General features: G+C 44.9%; 1 protein-coding gene and 1 pseudogene across 1 annotated transcript; both read left to right on the top strand.

The window, feature by feature from the left end:
* The first annotated feature begins 203 nt into the window (after window positions 1-203).
* On the top strand, window positions 204-1,112 carry LOC26535439 (annotated as a pseudogene).
* Window positions 1,113-1,197: 85 nt separating this feature from the next.
* LOC6533912 (homeobox protein caupolican) lies at window positions 1,198-17,759 on the top strand. The gene is made up of 5 exons (XM_002094576.3): window positions 1,198-1,336; window positions 3,552-4,058; window positions 12,689-12,795; window positions 14,917-15,215; window positions 15,556-17,759. The coding sequence occupies exons 1-5, from the start codon at window positions 1,295-1,297 to the stop codon at window positions 16,527-16,529; spliced, it is 1,929 nt and encodes a 642-aa protein (XP_002094612.3). The 5' UTR covers window positions 1,198-1,294; the 3' UTR covers window positions 16,530-17,759.
* Window positions 17,760-20,197: the final 2,438 nt, after the last annotated feature.

Genomic DNA, 20,197 nt, shown 5'->3' on the forward strand with positions numbered 1-20,197 from the left:
ATTTTGCTCCCCGCCCCTCCCCCCCACAGAAAAAACCAACTGGTTTGCTGCGTCTCGCTCGCACTTGCAGCGAGGTAAATGGCAGCGGTGTGGCTGGGCTGTTCCGGGGGGTTGAGGGGTACTATACCGATACCGATGCCGATGCCGATTCCAATCCCAATCCCCAGAGTGCCACACACAGCCGGAGCGCCAGCCCACTTATAATGATAATCATTATTGCCGTTGTTGCCGTTCGTGTTGTCGTCGTGCCGCCTCGTTTGCTACTTTTTCCAGCACACAGATACTTTTCGCCACGCACACCAGCGCAACGGCGACGCACAGATACGTGGCTGCTCTCAAAAAGAGCAAAGAGAGCGCACGCACACCAGCTTAGGTGCGAGTAAAAATTAAGGGGAGAAACCGGTTTTGTGCGCTCTCTCGCTCACACATACATCGATGGCCAGGGCTGTGTATCTATGTGGTGGTGCGTGGGCCTGTTCTTGTTGTTGTTGCTGCGCTGTTTTTCGATTGTCGGTTGTCGTGTAATTCCCATTTGTCGTACACTTTGTAGTTGCTCAAGAAACTCATGTTAGTCTACTTTTGACTGTTACGCAGATTGTTCGTATCGTTCGTGTCCGCCGCAGTGCCGCAGTGTGAATATAGTGCTCTCTGCCCGCCGCTCGCCGTCGTTCTGCGAGCTGGATTCAAATTCAGTACCGAGCACCAGCACCAGTGCCAGTACCACAAACAGAATCAGAATCACAAAACAGAAACGTATTCTCGGATTCAGATTCAGATTCAGATTCACATCCAGATACTACTTGCTGCCGCCGCCTCTGGTTGTTCACTCGTGCTTCGTTTTCGCATCCTCCGGATAGAGCTGCTCCTCCCGAATACAACTCCCAGTTCCACCAGTTCCACCGATTCCCAAACGATTCTCGTCGAGCCCCCCGTCGGATTTAACGGATTTACGGTGCCCAGTAGCGCCTGTTGGCCAACTAACTCGAGTTGGCCAGCTCCTTACAGCCGTCGGCAAGTGTGCAACGCAGTGAAAATAACCAATAACAAATAACAAATAAAAACACAGCCCAAAGAACGTAAACACTGCATTAACTCGCAAGCCGGATGCAAAATCTACATAAAAACTACTAGTTCGGATCAATCACAGATCACAGATCGATCACACAATCACTTCTCTCGGATTATACATCTATATAAAAATATACATACGTCGGTTCAGTGCGCGAGTCCATCGGTGCATCGTAACTTTAAGATTTGCTTTATAGTTTTAGTTAAAAGCAAAAATTAATATTAAATGACAGTGCACAGTAATGAAACCGGTATCTGTTTAGTAATGGTGCGTATATCAATTTGTTTTCCATTTTTTTTTTTATTACTTGTAAGATGGGCCCGCTAATCGCCGAGTTTCAAGCTTGTTGTCTGGCATTTGGATAGTGGATAGTGGCAATTAGATTGGCATCGAGCATTGAAAACCCGTTCAGATCCGAGGGAAATCGCTGCAACACATGTAGATAAAAGCACAAACAGTGGGATTACTTTGGGTTCGAATACCTTAGCATTTTGATTTGGCAAACGGAAGACATGGATTTAAAAATAAAACACATTGCAAATGTTCGAACGGATTTGTCTGGCAAGTCCATTGAAAATGTCAGGACCACAAGTGTGCTACATTAACCGAACAACTAGCGAAAAAGCGTCTGCCAATTCGGAAAATCTCTTTGCATCTATGTCTTTGGTTGTTAACCAAGCTGGCAAGGTCACCACATCGTGCTCAGTCAGTCAGTCAGTCAGTTAGTCACTGAGTTTAGTGTCCAATAGGATTTTAGCCATAATAATCCCTCGGTGGTAACTTGATCCCCAGTTAATATGGTATCCCTGCTCCAAAATGTAATCGCCTGCACTCGACACTCGAGCATATACATATATTTATATAGAAGCAACTTGTGGCGCAACTCGAAAGCCGAAACGGAATATCGGCAATATTAAATGCTCTTTAAACAAACATGAATGGCTGTCATTCTATACCCTACCATACCCTCTCCATAATAATGGCTACCCGAAAATAATTTACTTTAGCCGCAGAACGAGCACTTCGAGCGCAGATATATTTGTGTAGTATAGCCTGTCTATAGCCATAGATAGTCGATAATCATCGGCGGCTGATTCAAAGAGTCGCGTTGATAAGGAAGCGTACGCAGTATAGTGGATCCATCCCACCATTCGGCAAACACCGGGAATTAATTTTTAATCGCATAGGGCCACTTGAGTTGTCACTTGATGAAAGCACGAGACGCAACACCGAATCCCCAACAGCAACACCAACAGTAAGAGCAACACCAAATGCAACAGCAACAGCAACATTGCGGCGGTATCAATCACGACCGATGATACAACATGCAGCACTGTGACCGCCGGCCTGCGATAAAAATCGTATCTTACGCCTCGGATCATTTGTAAAATGTTAAACGGGAAGAGCGGCCCCCAAGCTCCAAGTCCCAAGCCCCATTCCGCTCAAGAAGTGGGGAAGTGGAGAAGTTAACCAAGGAGAGGCAGCGATAAACAAACCTGAAACTTGTTTGCTTCCCCCATGTCGCATGTGTGCGAATGTGTACGTTGCTCTTGTCCACTGAAGTTGTTCCTCTTGCAGTTGTTGCAGTTGACTAAAAGTGTTGACAAAAGTGCGCGATAGGCTTATGTGCACACACAAACACACTATATACCACACCATACCATACCAAACGATACCATATAGAGGACCGATCCAGGCAGTCATTGGACAACTTACAATCAAATTGCTCTTAGGACGTTGTTGCAGCTTGTCGTTGTTGCCGTTGCTGTTGCCGTTGCCGCTGTCGTCGTTGGCAGCAATCGGCTGTGTAATTTAAATCAATGTTGTCAATCGAAAACATGATTTGTTGGTAATGGCGGCCCCACTTTGAAGATCGTCGGTTCGATGGGGTAAGGGGTTTCGGGACTCAGTTTGTGGAGGGGGAAGAATCCATCGGTTGGGATCCCAGCTCCGATTCTCTGAGGTTCTGAGGTTCTGAGGCTCTGAGGTTCTGAAGGGCCCGTGGACAGCCCACAACCCATCCCACTGAAGAGACGCGCTTATCGCACTGATAAGGGGCTACGTTTTTAATTAAGTTTTAGTGCCAGCTGGTAGCGCGGTACAGTAGACCGTCTATTGGGTATTGCCGCTTTTTATCCAGCGCAAGAAGCAGCCCCTTAATGGCCCGCCATAAACTCGAGAAACGGATTGGAAAGATCAAAGTCGGATAATAAATTTTTTTCGAAATTAACATCGAAGATGGAGAACACTTTTGTAAATAAGTTTCGTTGTGGAAAAGGGGCTTTTAACAATTATACATTATTTATAAGCAATTTAAGGAGTGCCGTTTGGTATAAATTTTTATATATTTTATATCTAAATATTTTACTTATAATTTAACACATTGTCCATAATCAACTAGGAAAACTTTATTGTTCCAAACTCCTAAATTCTGTTAAGCAAATGCACTCAACATCGTCGTTTTCCTTAACTTAACTTGCAGAATGCCGTTTCAACTCACCTTGCCACCTCGTCGCCCAACACGCCTCCAACCAACGCTCCGCAGAGTCCGCCCTCGACGCTGCCCACGCTCACCTGTCCCGCCGCCCAGCCGCTGAGTGCACCGGGTATCTCCGGGCCAGGACACAGTGGCATGGTGACCTCGACGGTGCCGCCGGGCGCACGCTCCACCTCGCCGTGCGGCCCATCCGCCGGACTGCCCGCCCTCTCGCTGGTGGGCGCCCCGCCACCGGGACCACCACACTCCGCCGCACCCGGAGGAGCACCGGCGCCCGGAGCGGGCAACCCGCCCAACCGCTGCTGTGATACGGGTCGCACCATCTACACGGATCCGGTGAGCGGCCAGACGATCTGCTCCTGCCAGTACGACATGCTCAACTACCAGCGACTAGCCGCCGCCGGAGGCGTTCCGCTCGGCGTCTATCCGGAGGGCATGTCCGCCTACCTCTCCGGGATTGCAGCGGATCAGCCGCCGTTCTACGCCAATCCGGTAAGTGAACTCGGTCGTGAGTAATCTTCGCTATTTTGGGGAGACATGGGTTCTGCACTGAACCAAATTCATGAGTTCTTCCTTCTTCTTTCCATTGAGGATGTAGTTTTTCATCAGGATTATGAGTAGAGTATGTGTCTGTAGGAATTTCTTATTCTAAGTTTATGATGCTTCATAACTTTGTTGCCACAATCCTAAATGGTTTGGTTTTAAGACTATTTTGTTTGCTGTGCATCATAAAGCCTGTTCATAAGTCATATAACCCGAACAATGGCGCAATAAATTTGTGAATTTGTCGACTCGAGGAGCGGGAGACCACCATCGAAGTTGGAGTTGAAGTTGAAGTTGAAGTTAAAGTCGCGTCGTCATTTGATCGTGTACCATGGGGGTACCGTGTACCCAGCCCCGTCCATGCTTCCGAACTTGTACTGTGGCCTACAGCGGAGCCTCGCTTGCAGCGATTTGTCAGCCGGGGGGCCACAGGCCACAGGTACTTAGGCCCTAAGCCTACGACTGACCTCTCGCTCGCCCAGTGATATTTCAAGCCACATTATTGTTGCGAAATATGCCTGGGCTTAACTCGATCTGCTGGAGGAGTCGGGGGATCAGGGGATCGGGATCCCCGAAGTGCTGCACTTTTCCGATTTATGGACAATGGACTGGGAGACTGGGAAACTGGGAACCGAGCACGTCTTGGTCACCAACGCCACATGTCCGGCGCTTCGCCGTCGGCCCTTTGTTCGCATCGCTTCTAATAGCATCGTGTAATTTGCCTTTGTTTGCCAACAATTCTATTTGGACACAATGTTCTCGGGGACCACATGCGGAGCCCAAGGAACTGGACACCCAGTGGTTTGGTTTTGGTTTTGGTTTTGGTTTTTTGGGTTTTTAGTTTTGCTATCCGGCATGTGTTCGATTCTGCTGAAAGGTTAGTTGGAATCGGAGACACTGCATTTACTGGTCAATTGAGCTAAATACAATGTTTTGACTCGTTTTCTTGTTTTGGTTGTCTCGTAAAATGTTTTCGAAATGGCAGAGATGTAATTCAATGTGTATCCTATTTTTAATTGTCCGTAGAAACTGCGGGGGGAAAGCAATTACATTGATAAATGTTTAATGTGATTTTATTGTTGAAAGTGGCGCATGTTTGTGGCAAGGCAAGAAATAGTTTTGGTTGCCTACATAAAATCACAATTAATTGAAGCCAGTTTTTAGGTTTAATTGGGACATAAAGCTAAAGCACAAATTTCAAACTGCCTTTCAAAAAATGTCATTCGAACTGACACAGGTATTCACTTCAATGTGAATGTTCCAATTTGTCTCCGATTCGGTGGCCATTTGATGTCCCTTTGTGGAGGCCTCCTTCTTCGGACTCCCTAACAGCGCCCATTAAATATGATCCGATAAAATGTCGCATTCAGAAGTGAACACATAAATTTATTTGCTTACAAGCCAAAAAGAAAAAAGCCTCAAAAGCTGACGGCACTCGGGCCAAAAAAAAAAAAGAAAAAAAGAAAAACAGAAGCAGCAGAACCCAAAACGAGCTGACGACTGTGAAATTGAAACTGAGAGTTTAATGAATGGCCCGTTGAGTATTTAGAATGCCCACTACTTTGGATGAAGTATGAAGTGAATAAAAGTGAATCTGTGACTAAACACTTTGCGGCGGGTGGAAGTGGCAAGAATATTTGCTGATTTGCTGATCTCTGCGAACGCTAATGTGTGATTAAATATTATAGCCGTTAAGTGATTTAAGTGCAATTCGCCCAATCAAACACATGCTCAATTCAATATATTCAAAACGAAATTTGCATTTGAACTGGTTTACTTTGAGGAATATAATAATGTGATAAATTTAGAGAACCGGTCCGCCAGCCAGTAGCTGCATAAATTTAACCATTGTGCGCTCAAACAAATTATGAAAGTCGCAGCGAAAAGCATCGATCAGCAACGGCAATCAAGATTCAAACTATATACATAGATATACATATATATGTCCATCTGCTGACACAGCAATTAAGTAGGATGTGATTGAAGTGTCATGTGGCATGTGGCAGGCGGGGCACTTGAGATCACGGGGGATTTACACGGCCGTTTAAAAGACAAAACAGGTCGGGTCGCGACATCTGCTAAATAAATCATCCGGGGTCGTAATTAGTCACTTCAGCCGCCGGCGCTAAACTGGAGCAATTTCTCTTTGGATACGCAGCCGTATAGATATAGATATAGATACAGATAGAGATACATCTCCATGCTAGGTACATACATGCAGATCCAGGCTAGTTGTAAAAGTGTCTGCTCAATGCGGTGGATTCATTACTTTGACACGAGCTGTCAAGCGGCTGTCAGTTTGCCGCATCGCGGGAATATATATCCCAAAACTCCGACTCCGACTCCAAATGTGACTCCCGTTTCGAAGGTGGATGACGACGACGATGACGATGACGACAACGACGACTTCAGTGGATGGAATGGTGCACCACCGCTGTCATTTCAAATGGCAAAGGCAAAGATACATTTGAAGAGCGCCGCCCGCTAACAAATAGACCTAACCCATGGCCACTCCCGGTGTTTTTTGCCCTCCTTCGCTTTTCCGTTTTCCCATTTTCCAATTTTCCCGCTGCCAGTAGCGCTGCCAGGTTTTTCATCTAGTGTTTTTGGGGGCGTCGACGGCCGATGCCGCCTCGTACCTTATTAATAAATTTGTCAACACGCAAGTGACAGCCTGTCATCCTGTCCGCCCTCCGTCCTCCGTGCATCCATGCATCCATACATCCATTTATCCATTCATCCGTTTATCTGTTTATCCTTAAGGCCGGAATTGACTTCGACCCTGGCGCATATGTTGCATCCTGCACTCGCTGACACTCGGAGAAATTAATTTCGTTAATTGCCGAATGGGTGCCTTCATTTAAAATGGGTCTTTTGTCGGGCAGCTATATGTGGAATTTTTCCAAAAATTATTCTCGAGACAGAGAGAACTGGAAGTTAATTGAACTAATTGAATGTTTCAGTTTTTTGGGAAAGTAGGGAGAGAAATATTATAAGTATATTTTACATACTTCAGCTTTTAAATACTTCAGCTGTTTCTTTAATTCTAATAGTAATGCAAGATAGCTACTAAGATACTATTGAATCAATGTGAATTTATAGTTGAAGCAGGACTTACATTGCTATAAATCAGAAAAGGGAAAGAAATATGAGCTAAAATGTAGTAAAAGCAAACTTTCACGCAACACAAAAAGTGATTTCAAATATTTACAGATTTATGAAGCCAACCTGACTAGTCTTATCCGCAAATTGAGCTTAATAATTATCCACTATTATTTTTATAAAGTGACGAGCAGATTAAGTTGGGGCTAAACACTACATGTTTTGCCAGCAATTTGCAAGTGCAGTCGCTTTCAAAACCTAATGAGCAGACATCCCAGTTGCACTTCTCTGCAACTTTCCCTACGCCATAAAGGGTCCTTTGTGCGGCAGCCCAGAGCCTTCAACTCGAATGCGAACACAGAGCAGAGGCCTTTGGTTAACGGGGCGTATGGGTGTTTTTAGAGCCACTCGACTCGAAGCGGCGGCGGGGCAAGCAGCCAAAATGGTATATTGACTTTTCCCCAGTTTAAGTGCCGCAACATCATCAACGACAACAATGCAAGCATGAAATTTCACACTCGACAACATAGTCGGCACTGGGTTTTTCGCTCCAACAAAAGGACGAAATGTGCGGTATACGCTCATATCCTGTGGGAGCTGCAAAAACTTTTGCCCCCAGCAAGTTTTCTACAAAATGTTGCAGAAAGCAACTACAAATCGGACCACTCTCCTTCGTTATTTCGGCACCAAACCTAAACCGAAACGAACCGAACTGAAATCCCATTCCAGTTATCACACTCTGGCATTATAGAGAAAACAACCCCGAGTTCCAGCATCCAACTCCCGACTGCGAACCGTTGAGATCCTGGCACATCCTGCTCCTTGGAACCTTGGCTACATGCACTGATTTGTCAACTTTTGAAAATGTCGAAGTGTTGTCGTGTTGTTTTGGGGGTTGGTTTTCTAATGGCAAGGTGACGCTTGGGTTGGGGCTCCACTTTCTGTAAAGTGGGTGGGTGTTGGGTGTTGGGGTGTTGAAGGTTGTGTGTGCCAAAGTACTAAATACATTTACTGCTCGCACCAATCTCATTGTTGTTGCCGTAAGTGTTGTGGAAAGTTTTTGTGTTGCTGCCGTTGTTGTTTGGCTTTTTGGCAAAGTTGAAAATGTTCGTTAACAGTAAATTTTGCACTTTCATACGGATGGCAAAAGGAAAAGGAAGCCGGAGCCCTGCGCCTTGCTATTCCTACTCCTGTGTGTATGTGTGTGTGTGTTGGTGGGTGGGGCGATGTGTGTGTGTGTGTGAGTGGCCGCCCTGCCCACAACAAACAAATTAGCAGTCATGGCAACGCATACGAACAACGGACAAACAAACAGGCAACACGACCAGCAACAACAGCAACTACAGCAACAGCGACACCAACAACAGCAACCTCAGTGGTACAACTTTATAAGCGAGTTGTGAAAAAAAGTGTCATCGGGAGTTGGGAGCTCCAGTTTTTAAAAAGGGGAAAGAACAGCGGTACACGGCAAGAAATTTCCAGTGCTTTCAAAGCACTACGAAAATGAAAGCAACAGCAAGCTAAATAAGTTGAATATTCGATGGCATACAAAATCTTACTAAAAACCATATTAAATATTAGATGGTATAGAAGATTGTAAATTTTTTAAATTTTTTCTTACATTAATTTATACATTTGTTATTGAAGTAAACTTAATGTGCAGTGCAGATTAGCCCTCCTAGAAACGAACGCATTCCTTGGCGCGACTCAAACTCCGCGCTGTCGTCAATTTCAATTTCAATTTCGATTCCGACTCTCAATCGGAATACGAATACGAATCCGATTCCAATACCATTACCAATACCTATTCCGAATCCGAATCCGATTGCGATTTCGATTCCATTCATTCTTCGCTGCACAGGCGGGAATGCGGCGGGCAAACGTGCGTTTATTTTTAAATCGAAGCAGCAATTAATTAACTCGACCCGTCATTACGCGCATCGCTCAAATCGTGGCGCATCAGGGCGACAGACCACAGGAGCCGGAGGCTCCTCCAGATCCCCACGTTGATGCCCCTCGTTGCTCCACCATCCGGAAGCGGTGCATATAATCCCCAAGGCAGTGCCCATTGACGTTTTGGCGTGAAGGGAACACAGTCGCAGAATTTCCCTGGTAATGAAGACAAAGTCCCATTTTAATTTGAATTATTTAATTTGCCCGCAGACAGGCGGAGAGATGTTGGTTGGTGGTATCCATGGAATCCCGAGTTCTGGGAGCCGGCAAACCGCACTTCCCGATGCGTGAAACGACGCACTCCGCTTGTTAAGATCCAGCGGATCAGACATCTAACCACTTGAGGTCTTTGTGGCCAACAGTGGTCACTCATTCATGTTCAGCTTGTTGTTCCACTCATATTCGGACTTTTGCCAGCTTGCCACAGTTTCCCTCTGCAAATATTTGCTTTGTCTTCACGGCGATGATTAATGGGCAATGTTAACAGGCCCCATATAAGAGGTGATTACGAGTGTTTGTGGAGTAGCGGAGTATCGGATTTCGATTTATTATACACATCCTATTAGCTCTGACTTTCTTCTGGATACAGCAAACATTGAGCTTTGCTGACAAAATAATAAATAAATATTTACGAAATGATTCTGCGTTGATGCAAAGGTTCTTAAATATTTTTGACCAGAAATATGCACATTGATTAAATAGCATACCTGTGGCAAGCTCATATTTCTAGGAATAGATATCTTTAGGCTAGAATCCTTTCCACTTCGTTGATGGTGGTCACATTGGGGTTACTTACTGCCCGAGTGAACAGTTTACAAAGCGTAGTGCCAAAAGTACAAACATTTAAAACATTTTGCAAACGCATAAACATCGTTGCGGAAGAACAAGCTGTATCGGCAATATGCGATCTGGGCAACAAGGCTTTTACAATTGCAGTTGTCGTCGCCAGTGGTAATGCAATATTTAACTCGAAAACGAGTTGCATCTGTGCGGTAACTGTGGATGTTGTCGCTGCTGCAGATGTTGCTGTTGCTGTTGCTGTTGCTGCTGTTGCTGCTGATGTTGCTGCTGCTGTTGCAGATGTGGCTGCTGCAACAGTTGCCGCTGTCGCATCGCAGTATTGGTAATAATAAACGCGAACGCAAACATGTCGAATGTTGTTAATATTAACCACCGCCAGCGCAAAAATCCCGGCACGGGTGCGCTTTTCCACCAGAGACTCGAGCTGCATAGGCAACCAGCTACTGTTGCTCCATGAAGATACTTTGGCTACTTGGCTACTTGGATACTTGCTTACTACTTTGCTGGTAGCCGGCAGCAATTTATTATATGCGCTTTGCCCGCATCGACATGGCCTACACGCACTCGCTGCCAAACACGCACGACACAGATTCGGATTCGAATTCGGGACCCCATCCCCATCTCCATCCCGATCTCCATCCGCATCCGCATCCTCATCTCCACTCGTTCCCATCTCCACTCCCATCCGCATCCAGCCACTTTTGCCCAATTCCCGTGATAGCCGGGCGTGATTGTTGTAAAGGTTGTAAAACGTAACCGGTTTCCAGCCCAGTCTCTCGCATCGAGCTTCCATTGAGAAATAGGAGCAGCCCGTGTAATTTAATATAGTCTGTCCCGAAAACGCTGTCCATGTTTGGGCTAACTGCCTTCTGCTATCGGCAAGGAGTCAGAGGCCGTCTTCCACTTGGAGAAAAGTACTACCAACAAGAAGCTAGAAATTAAAATCCTTACTTGCTACTATGCAAGTTAATTCTATTTAAATTTCTTGGTACAATTGAGAACTACTTGAAATAGTATAGACAATGACTGGAAAATTACAATCAACTTGGTACCTACAGTTCACACTTCAATTCTATGTATTTTCATCAACTGTGAATGATTTATAATGTTATAATCTTGGAGAACATTACTTTTCTGTTTCCCATACCAAATATGATATTATGTGAAGAACCTAAGAACTGTGCCCTAGCTATTATAAAATATTTCTAACTTTAGTAATTGCAAAATGTTGCCATCAGATTTATGACCTTTTCATTACCAATATATTGCGTCATAGGCTGCTATTATTTCTCCGAGTGTCGTACCTGTCAAAGGGCCTTGGCCCTGGAGTTTGGCCTGCTCCTCGAGATCTGTGGCTGTTGCTTTCGCTGTTTATCAGTCTATCGCCGCTGTACTCGCACTTACCACATGCTGGGCCACCAGTGCCGGTGCTGGTACCGATCCCGAAACCTTTTGGCCAGTTCCAGACTTCTTCAAGACTTCTCCTACTCCTACTCCTACTCCTGCTCCAGCGGCAAGTCGATGGTTCGGCGATAGCAATGTTGCAACAGCAACAGCCACATTTTCGTGTTGGCGACATAAAAATATTTCCGCTTTTGCAGTGCAGTATTCCAGCGGCAATCTGGCCAGACAGACGCTCGTCGCGACACGGAGACAATAGATTCTGGCATTCTGGGACCTGCATCCGAGTGTCCTGCACTCGTTGGTCCTGTGGTGCCATGTAGATCTCTATCGCAGTGGTTCTCATTGATTTCGCATCTTGTTTTCGTACCCCCGCTGTTTTCCTGCTTTCCGACTGGCGACTCGATTTGCAACTCGGCTGTCATAACTGCGGCGGCGGGAATATTCAGCATCATCGCTGCTTCGCAGTGACGAATATGCGTCCGATTTCAACTTGAACACAATATAATATACTCGTATATAACATGTATACTATACGGTGTAGGCACTCCAGCATTATCGCCACTACAGCTGGCGAATGTCGCAGCGAGTTGAGACAAGAGGCGTAGATAATTGTCGTGTTAAACTTAATCAGCGCTCTATATTACACGTCGTGTCCCACGCCTATCAGTGCCAAAGTCTGTGTTCCTAAATGTTTTCTGTGACTTTCGCTGTTTGCGATGCCAATCGAGTGTCTAATGGCGATGTGCAAGTACTGGAGCTGCAGATTAAGGAGCCAATCTCGGGCAACTCCAAACGCTGGCTCTTTTGCTCCTAAAGTCACTGCCAGAGTCACGAAATGCCCACATGTTCGCCTGATGCTGGCTTATCACCGCATTCTGCTGCACAGTGACACAGTAATGAGTTCTTGTTATGAAAATCATTAACGGAATTCTCACAACCCATTCTATGCACTTAAATAGTTGTTATATACCAAGTTAATCTCATAGTGCTTCAAAGCAACTAAAAGCGTACATGTAAGCACTTCTTTCACCCCCATCCAAATTGAACAATAAAGTGCTCATTATAAAGATGATGAGTAATCATATTTTCGAAGCTTTGATAAGAGAGACACATAGCAGGCCATCGATCGACTCAAAAATAAACTCGCTGCTGTCTTAATGATTTGTTTAACATGGTTTTGAATAATTTTGGTTCAAGGTCTGGCCCACTGCGCCCCAAGTTCAAGCTAAAATCAGAAATTCGTCCAGAAATTAGTCTAAAATTATACATAATCAAAAATCTAATCTTTTGGGTTTTTTTGTTTGTTTTCGTTCCAACAGGCTGGCATCGATCTGAAGGAGAACCTGGTGGCCGGAGCATCGCCCTGGCCATATCCCTCCATGTATCATCCGTACGACGCGGCCTTCGCCGGCTATCCGTTCAACAGGTGAGGATTAGTCATAGTTGTGCTGAAAGTGCGAGTTCGACAGATAGTTCCCCCCATTTCCAACTCCATTCCCATTCCCAATCCCACTCCGAATCCAAATCGACCAAAACCCCGATGGTGGTCCGCTGGAAAGGCGTCGATCGGAACGTGAGTGGGATTGGGATTGGGATTGGATTGGAATTGGGTTTGGGATTGGGGAATGGGATTGAGGTGCTGCAGGTGCGTGCAGGTGCATTTAAATGCCGTTTCGGAAAAGTGCGTTCGAATAGTAAAAGTCTGGCATATTGGCACGCAGGCGCAGTGGCATTCGGATTTCGAATATTCAATTTATTCGCTTGTAATTGATCGTTTGCACGTCGGCGGGCTGCTTCCGCCGATTGCGCACCTCGAAAATGAAATGAAATGAAAAAAAAAAATGAAAAGAGGAAAAAACAAGAAATGAAAATCAGAAAACCACAAGCCCATTGCAGTGGCCAAAGTGACATAAATTTCCAACACACAATTGGCGGTTAAACAATCGACGAGAATCGACAACATCCCGTCACGTCACCTCACGTTCGGACAGGTACAACGATGGGCCCATTGTTTCCCCTGTAATTGACACTCATAACAAAATTTGATAGTTGACTCATGCAGCTACTGTTGATATCGTTGTTGTCTTGTGTTTTTAGTGTTGTGCTGTGTAGTGTCTATCAGGCATACATATTTGCCATAAATCAATTTTGAGTTATTTCGCCGTGACGTGCTGCTGCTAGTTGGCGAATTGTTCGATTCGAAATTCAGATGGTATACGTTGTATACGTTGTATATAGGCCCCACCTTTTTCTTAATTTTTTTTATTTTCCGCAACAGCACAGCATTACGAACTTTTGGGGGGCGTTGTTGTCGTCACCAATCATTTACAGCGCGCTGATAGGAAAATTAAAAAAATGTATCCAGCTGTCAGGTGATCAAAGGCACTCTGCCTGTCTGCGCAGGTGTTTCGCACTCGGCGACACTTTGCATTCAAACTTAAATTAATTAATGCAGCGAACGCAGTGTCGTCGCTTCCATACACAAATCTACACATGCACAACATACATATATGTACATATATGTATGTATATGGCATCCAGTTGACATCGTTGTCATCCTCCTCTCCATTTGGAACGGGTCGGTTGGGAACGGATGGATCGGATGGGATCGGATCCGATCGGATGGGGCAGCTGTCTGAGAACTACAAATGAGACAGCTACACATGTATGCGATGGCGATGGTTCTGTCTTCTGTCCTCTCTCTCCCCCGTCAATGTTTTGCATTCCAAACACTGAAAAAAACACACAAAGATACAGAAATGTAGAATAGTTGAAGTTGGCCAATCAATTACTTATAAAAAGCTCTCCTTTACACGAGCTGAAAAAGAACTTGGGAATTATAAGCATAGAACATAATGAAATGGAAGTATCATGAGATATTTCCCATAGAATGTAGCAACATCTGTAGCTAGTGAAGTCTTTAATGAGTTTCATATCTCTCAGTGTATGGCTGTATTGCGGCATATGTATACGCTTGGTCGCTGTGTACATATATTCCAATATACTAAAAACGTTCATGTTAACTGCCCACAAAAAGCGATAAAGGACAGTTGTCGTTCGAGCGGCATGCGGCAACATTCGACCATCGACCACCGGCCACTGTCCACCGACCACCGACCACCGACCATTGACCATTGAGTATCGTCTCCATCGGATGGCGGCACAGTGGGATGGGGGGCAATGTGTCAGACCGCAAACTGCACGGGCATAAATGTACGGGCCCATGCAAATGCGTTTATGATGAACAAATTTAACGCAGAACAAAGCACCAGGACCGCCCGCCCACCGTTGCCAAGTTGCTGTTGGCCAGTTTAACAAATTGCAACAATTGTTTGGGCCGTCGCATATATTTAAAGAACTCCAAACGACCTGGCAACAGCTGGGCTGGCTGCATTCCATGCTGGCCTTAATCACCTGCTGGCAATTCGGGGAATGGTCGTTGGTTTGTTGGATTGTTGAGTTGCCCTTATCGCGCAAATGATGTCCGCACCAGACTTGTGAACCCCGTCTAATTTGGAATTTCTCTGGCATTTTTTGTATGTTGCAGCTATGGCATGGATTTGAATGGGGCCAGAAGGAAGAACGCCACCCGCGAGACCACCTCCACATTGAAGGCCTGGTTGAATGAGCACAAGAAGAACCCGTACCCCACCAAGGGCGAGAAAATAATGCTGGCCATTATCACCAAGATGACGCTGACGCAGGTGTCCACGTGGTTCGCCAACGCGAGAAGAAGACTGAAAAAGGAGAACAAGATGACCTGGGAGCCCAGGAATCGCGTCGACGACGATGACGCCAATATCGACGATGACGATGATAAGAACACCGAGGATAACGATCTGCTAGGTAAGATAACTACTTTATTTCAAGTATTTCATAAGAGCAATGCGATTGAAATCATTGAAAAACTATATGTAAAACACACATAGAACGTTTAGCTCTAAATTTACTTTAAGGACATTCTAGGGACATTTTACTGAAGAATTTACTAAATATCCAGCCTTAAATTAGCTCAGAATTTTTGGTACACGCCCTAGAAAGTAGGCAACGTTTTTTATCAAGAAGTTACTAGATAGCAAAGCATTTCCGCAACCATTTGTTTTTTTGTTATAAGGCTCCCATAATTATTATTCAGCTATCTCAATTTGATTTTAATTTACCCCTACCTTCTTGCCACTCTTTGCAGACGCCAAGGACTCCGGCGTGGGTTCCACGGACGACAAGGACCGTTCCGGTCGCCTTGGCGACATGATGGCCGACCGTCCCGGCGAGAGCAACAACAGCGAGTGGTCCGAGTCGCGGCCAGGATCGCCCAATGGATCACCGGACCTGTACGATCGCCCTGGCAGCATGCCGCCGGGCGCCCACCCCCTCTTCCATCCCGCCGCCCTGCACCACCACTTCCGGCCACCGGCGGGCTCCCCGCCAGACATCGCCGCCTACCATCACCACCAGCAGCAGCTGCTGCAGCAGCATCAGCAGGCGCAGCAGAACTCGCTGCAGACCGCAGTGGGCGGCACCGCGAAGCCGAGGATCTGGTCGCTGGCCGACATGGCCTCCAAGGACAGCAAGGACTCGAGCTCCGGGGCCAAGGATAACCATCCAGAGCTACCGCCTGCGCATCCCGGCTTCTATGGACATCCCGGTCAGCAGCCCTCGCCCGGCAAGATTCTATCGCCCCTGGCGGCCAGGATACCCAACTATTCGCCCTATGTCCGCCCGGATTTGTATCGCGGATTCTACGGACCAGCTGCAGCGCATCTGAGCGCTCCCACGCAGGAGTTCCTCGAGCATCAGCGCACTTTCGGTGCCAGTCTGGCGGCCCACAATGGACCTCTCGGCATGAATCCGCTGCTGTGGAAGGCGGCCGTATCCGGAGCAGCCAATGGACCCCACTTTGCGCCGCTTAGTCTGACCACCTCGGGCGGATCGAGTGGGGTGCAGCAGGTGGCACCGCCGCCAGTGGCCTCGCCCTCCGCCTCCAGTTCGTCGTCGTCGATGGGCTGCGATGTGGTGCACATACCCACGAGCAGCGGACAATCGGCTGCCCAGCACATGATGGGACCAATATCCAGCAACTCCACCGCCTCCTCATCCAGTTCGCACTCCGGCAAGATATCGCCCGGCGTGAATGTGACCTCGCTGAGTGCAAAGCCATGACATCCATCGGCGGCATCTCCGGATCCGGAACTGGCTGCGGCCCCAGTTGCCTCGCCCATCTCCGCCTTCCGCTCGCTGATCGCCTTCCGGGAGCAGCAGAAGCTCACGCTCCTGCGGCCGTAGTCACTCCCAGTTTCGATTCCGATTCAGATTCCGATACAGATTTCGAGGCCCGGGCTTGAAAGGTATAATTACACTTTCGGACAATAATTTACAATGTGATTATTCGGTATTTTGATTAACGCCGCTTATACCAAATAGCAAGCAAACGACAAACAAATAACCAGCTGAAACGCAGCGGTTCCTTCGGCATGGGCCCCCAAAAAACTTGAAAATTTGATTAAAGACACTGCAAAAAAAATATAAAAAGGCAAATAAAAACAATTCGAGAAGAACAAAAAACCGCTGCCCCAGACGTTGTGCAATTTTGTGGAGAAGATAATCCAAAAACCATTCGAAGATACGTTAATTTAATTACATACAACTTATGCAATCAGAGCTTATAGGATGTAAATTGGAAGATATATAGCAGGGCGACATCAATGAATACATACATACATACATACATACCCGACCACTAACATATAACCAAGAGATGACCCATGGCAGATGGCAGGTGACAGGTGGCAGATGGCAACTGGCAGATCCGAAAGACCCACTAAATTATAGAAGCACAATTCCTGGCAGCTAGGTCCACTTCTATCCTGTAGGTTACGATTATATCATTGCTTCTTTGATCGATTTGAGTTCGAATCTAGCGGAACCCTTAAAGGCCCTGTGGCAGGACCCCCAAAAACATATCAACCCAAGTCTGCTGAACCCAATCCTTTATCATCCAAATCCATATCCAAATCCTCATTCTAATCCTTATCCATTTCCATTTCCATTTCCCGAATGACCGAGCCCAAACCCAAGCCAAATGTACACGAGCAATCATTGATTTAGCTGTTATTGTTTTTATCGTCTTAAGTTACCAATTTGTTCCTGTCGTTTATAAATTTAATTTATTTTACTTCGTATGTACCATAATTTTCTACGTGTGTAATTATTTCCTAAACTAGAGATCCATGTATTGCTGTACTTTATGCACAAGTTGTAAGTATGTAAGCTCGCGTAATTGTAGCGCCGTAAGCGTAGTGTAAATTAGTAAAACTGTATATACTTATAATAAAAGAACGATAATGAGACACATTAAACAAAAGCCACAATTATTGGTATAAATAAAACAAAGAAATTGCTTTTTTATTGCATTTGAGGGACCATTTTTGGGCTTTTTTATAGGAAATAAATGCGAGGCATACACTGGACTATACAGTCATAAAAAAATTTCAGTTTTAACTCCAAAATATTGAACTTTTTTATAAAAATGTAGTTCGCTGATCTTGTATGTTTACTCACTTATTAGCAACAAAAAAACCCATCTACGTTTCTTCACTCACGATGATGTCTAGACTTCATTTAATGGGACAGCTTACCAGTGCGTTTCGGTTTCTTTTTTCAATATCAAATGAATTCGAAGTGCAAATAAACGAACCTAAACAAAAATTTGAAGTTTCCACTAAAAAATGAGAATGATGAGCTTTGTATTTGCTACCCATCATTGCAATGTCCATAAGTGAAAGAAAATACTTTAAAGCTCGAAGCAAAAAATTCGCATTAAAAAAGTGCAAACAACAGCTATAACAATTGAATCGAAGAATATATAAATCGAAAAAACAAAGAGGTGTTAATAAAGTGGAACACAAATGAGAACCGACTCTCGTTCGCCTCGTTCCCTTTGGCCAAACTAAAGTGCAGTCTTATTTTTATTGGTTTTTATCATAGACATTGGTTTGAGTTCGAAGTAGTGGTGATTTAAGGGCTCGTTGCTATACGATGGTGTACGATAAGGCCGAAAGCAAAAACAAAAACAATATTTTGCTATAAACGTGTTTTCCTGTGTGTCGCTGACCGGAAACGCATTCGCCGACATAAACAGAACAAGAGCAAAGTGAGCAGAAAACTTATGAATGGAGTTAACAAAAGGCGGTATACACATACATATGGCCAGAGTGGAAACTTGACTGTAGTGAGCCGGGGGTTAATAAACCCCACCAGTTATTTATGGTCTTCCATTATCGACTATCGAAGCTCGATTTGCTTGAGCTCATCGCGGTTAAGTGAGATATCGCTTCAAGAGAAGTGGACTCCCTTTGAGCTGGGCAAGGATGAGATGAGTCTTACTATATCAATATTATTAAGCATTCCCTGTAATACTGCAGCTTTATAGGTATCTTAACCAAAGTGGCTTCTCTTACTGAGTACTTTTCCAGCTGAAATTGCATAATTTTACTAGGTAAAACCATGGCAAATCACCGCCTACAAAAGAGATCGAACATTTTAATGTAGTTGTTCAACAAATATGAATAATATGAATAGCGCCCATTTATGAACACTGCATTCCTGTTTGGCCTGCAGTCTAAGACGTTTCATTTTTTTTTTTTGGATCCAACTCAATACGAGTAGCGTAATCTGGGCTATTGAATAGACTGGAGAAAAAACCAGTAGCACACACAAAAGCGGTGCCCAAATTTTTAAGCTGACATCTGTTTTTATGGCGTAGATTATTAATTCACGGGTCGAGCACTTTGTTGCATTGTGCCCGTGGACAAAAGCCTTACTCAAAAGTATCAAATCCATATTGTCAGCGCCGTTAAGACTCAATCGTCATTCGAAATTGGAACGGATTTGGGTTGTCAGCTTAAATCAATCGTGTATCTTCTTATAGTTTTTAGAGGCGGAATGATTTAATTATTGTGAAGCGCTGCGCATAATTTCCATCACAAAGCACCAACTTTCCACCCAACAAATTGTTTATTCTCAGCCAGCTTAGGGAAATTCCAATGTTATTGGAAGTAGTGACTCCATTTGGACCACGCACCTCTAATCGGTTTACAGCATTCTAAAAAACCCGATCAATAGGTGATGTATGTATATATACCCACGACTCATTCGGCAACTGTCGACATTCGAAAAGTCACGGCCTTTATGCTTTGCCAGCTTAAGCGTGTTTTCCATTGTATAACTAAATTTGTTTAAGCTTACACTGGTCTCGGAAATTAGGATTTCATTGGGAAACACATGCTGAACTTTATAAGAAAGAGGTAAAGAAAAGGTGTCCTTCAGGACACACATCAAATCGAAAGTAATGATGAAAAGTGATATATGCTTATGAACAGAAGTAGCTGAAAGTAGTAAATGTTATTGGATTGTGAATATTAATAATAAAACTTGAGAGTATTCTACTCACTGGAAAGAAAGTAACAAAGCCATATTCATATGCCTAACTTATATAGTACACAGGCGTAACTGATTATTATGTTTGGACTATAAATATTATTTACAGAACCTGAGTGAAAAATTATAGGTGTCTGTAGGTCTCACCCGATGTCTTGATACTTTCGCGAGCCTGAGCGAAATCCACAATTATGCTAATTTCGGCAGACACACTTAACATAAGAACATGTGTTTCGAGCATTTAGCACATTGCCTTTTTACCTTCTGCGCACTACCAAAATATACTGGCCATAATATCTGGCTGGCTGGAGATTCTCGGCTTGATCCCGTGAAAGAGCTGAGCTGGCAAACAAATAAAATGATAATAACATGTTATTATGCAGACAACGATC

This window comes from Drosophila yakuba, chromosome 3L (assembly GCF_016746365.2).
Source record: "Drosophila yakuba strain Tai18E2 chromosome 3L, Prin_Dyak_Tai18E2_2.1, whole genome shotgun sequence".
Taxonomy (NCBI): Eukaryota; Metazoa; Arthropoda; class Insecta; order Diptera; family Drosophilidae; genus Drosophila; species Drosophila yakuba.

Excerpts from the sequence above, each read along its gene's own strand:
- LOC6533912 (XM_002094576.3), top strand. The coding sequence starts at position 1,295 with ATGACAGTGCACAGTAATGAAACCGGTATCTGTTTAGTAATG. Across the intron at positions 12,796-14,916 it reads GCCGGCTATCCGTTCAACAG|CTATGGCATGGATTTGAATG; the intron begins GTGAGGATTAGT and ends TGTATGTTGCAG. Across the intron at positions 15,216-15,555 it reads CGAGGATAACGATCTGCTAG|ACGCCAAGGACTCCGGCGTG; the intron begins GTAAGATAACTA and ends CACTCTTTGCAG.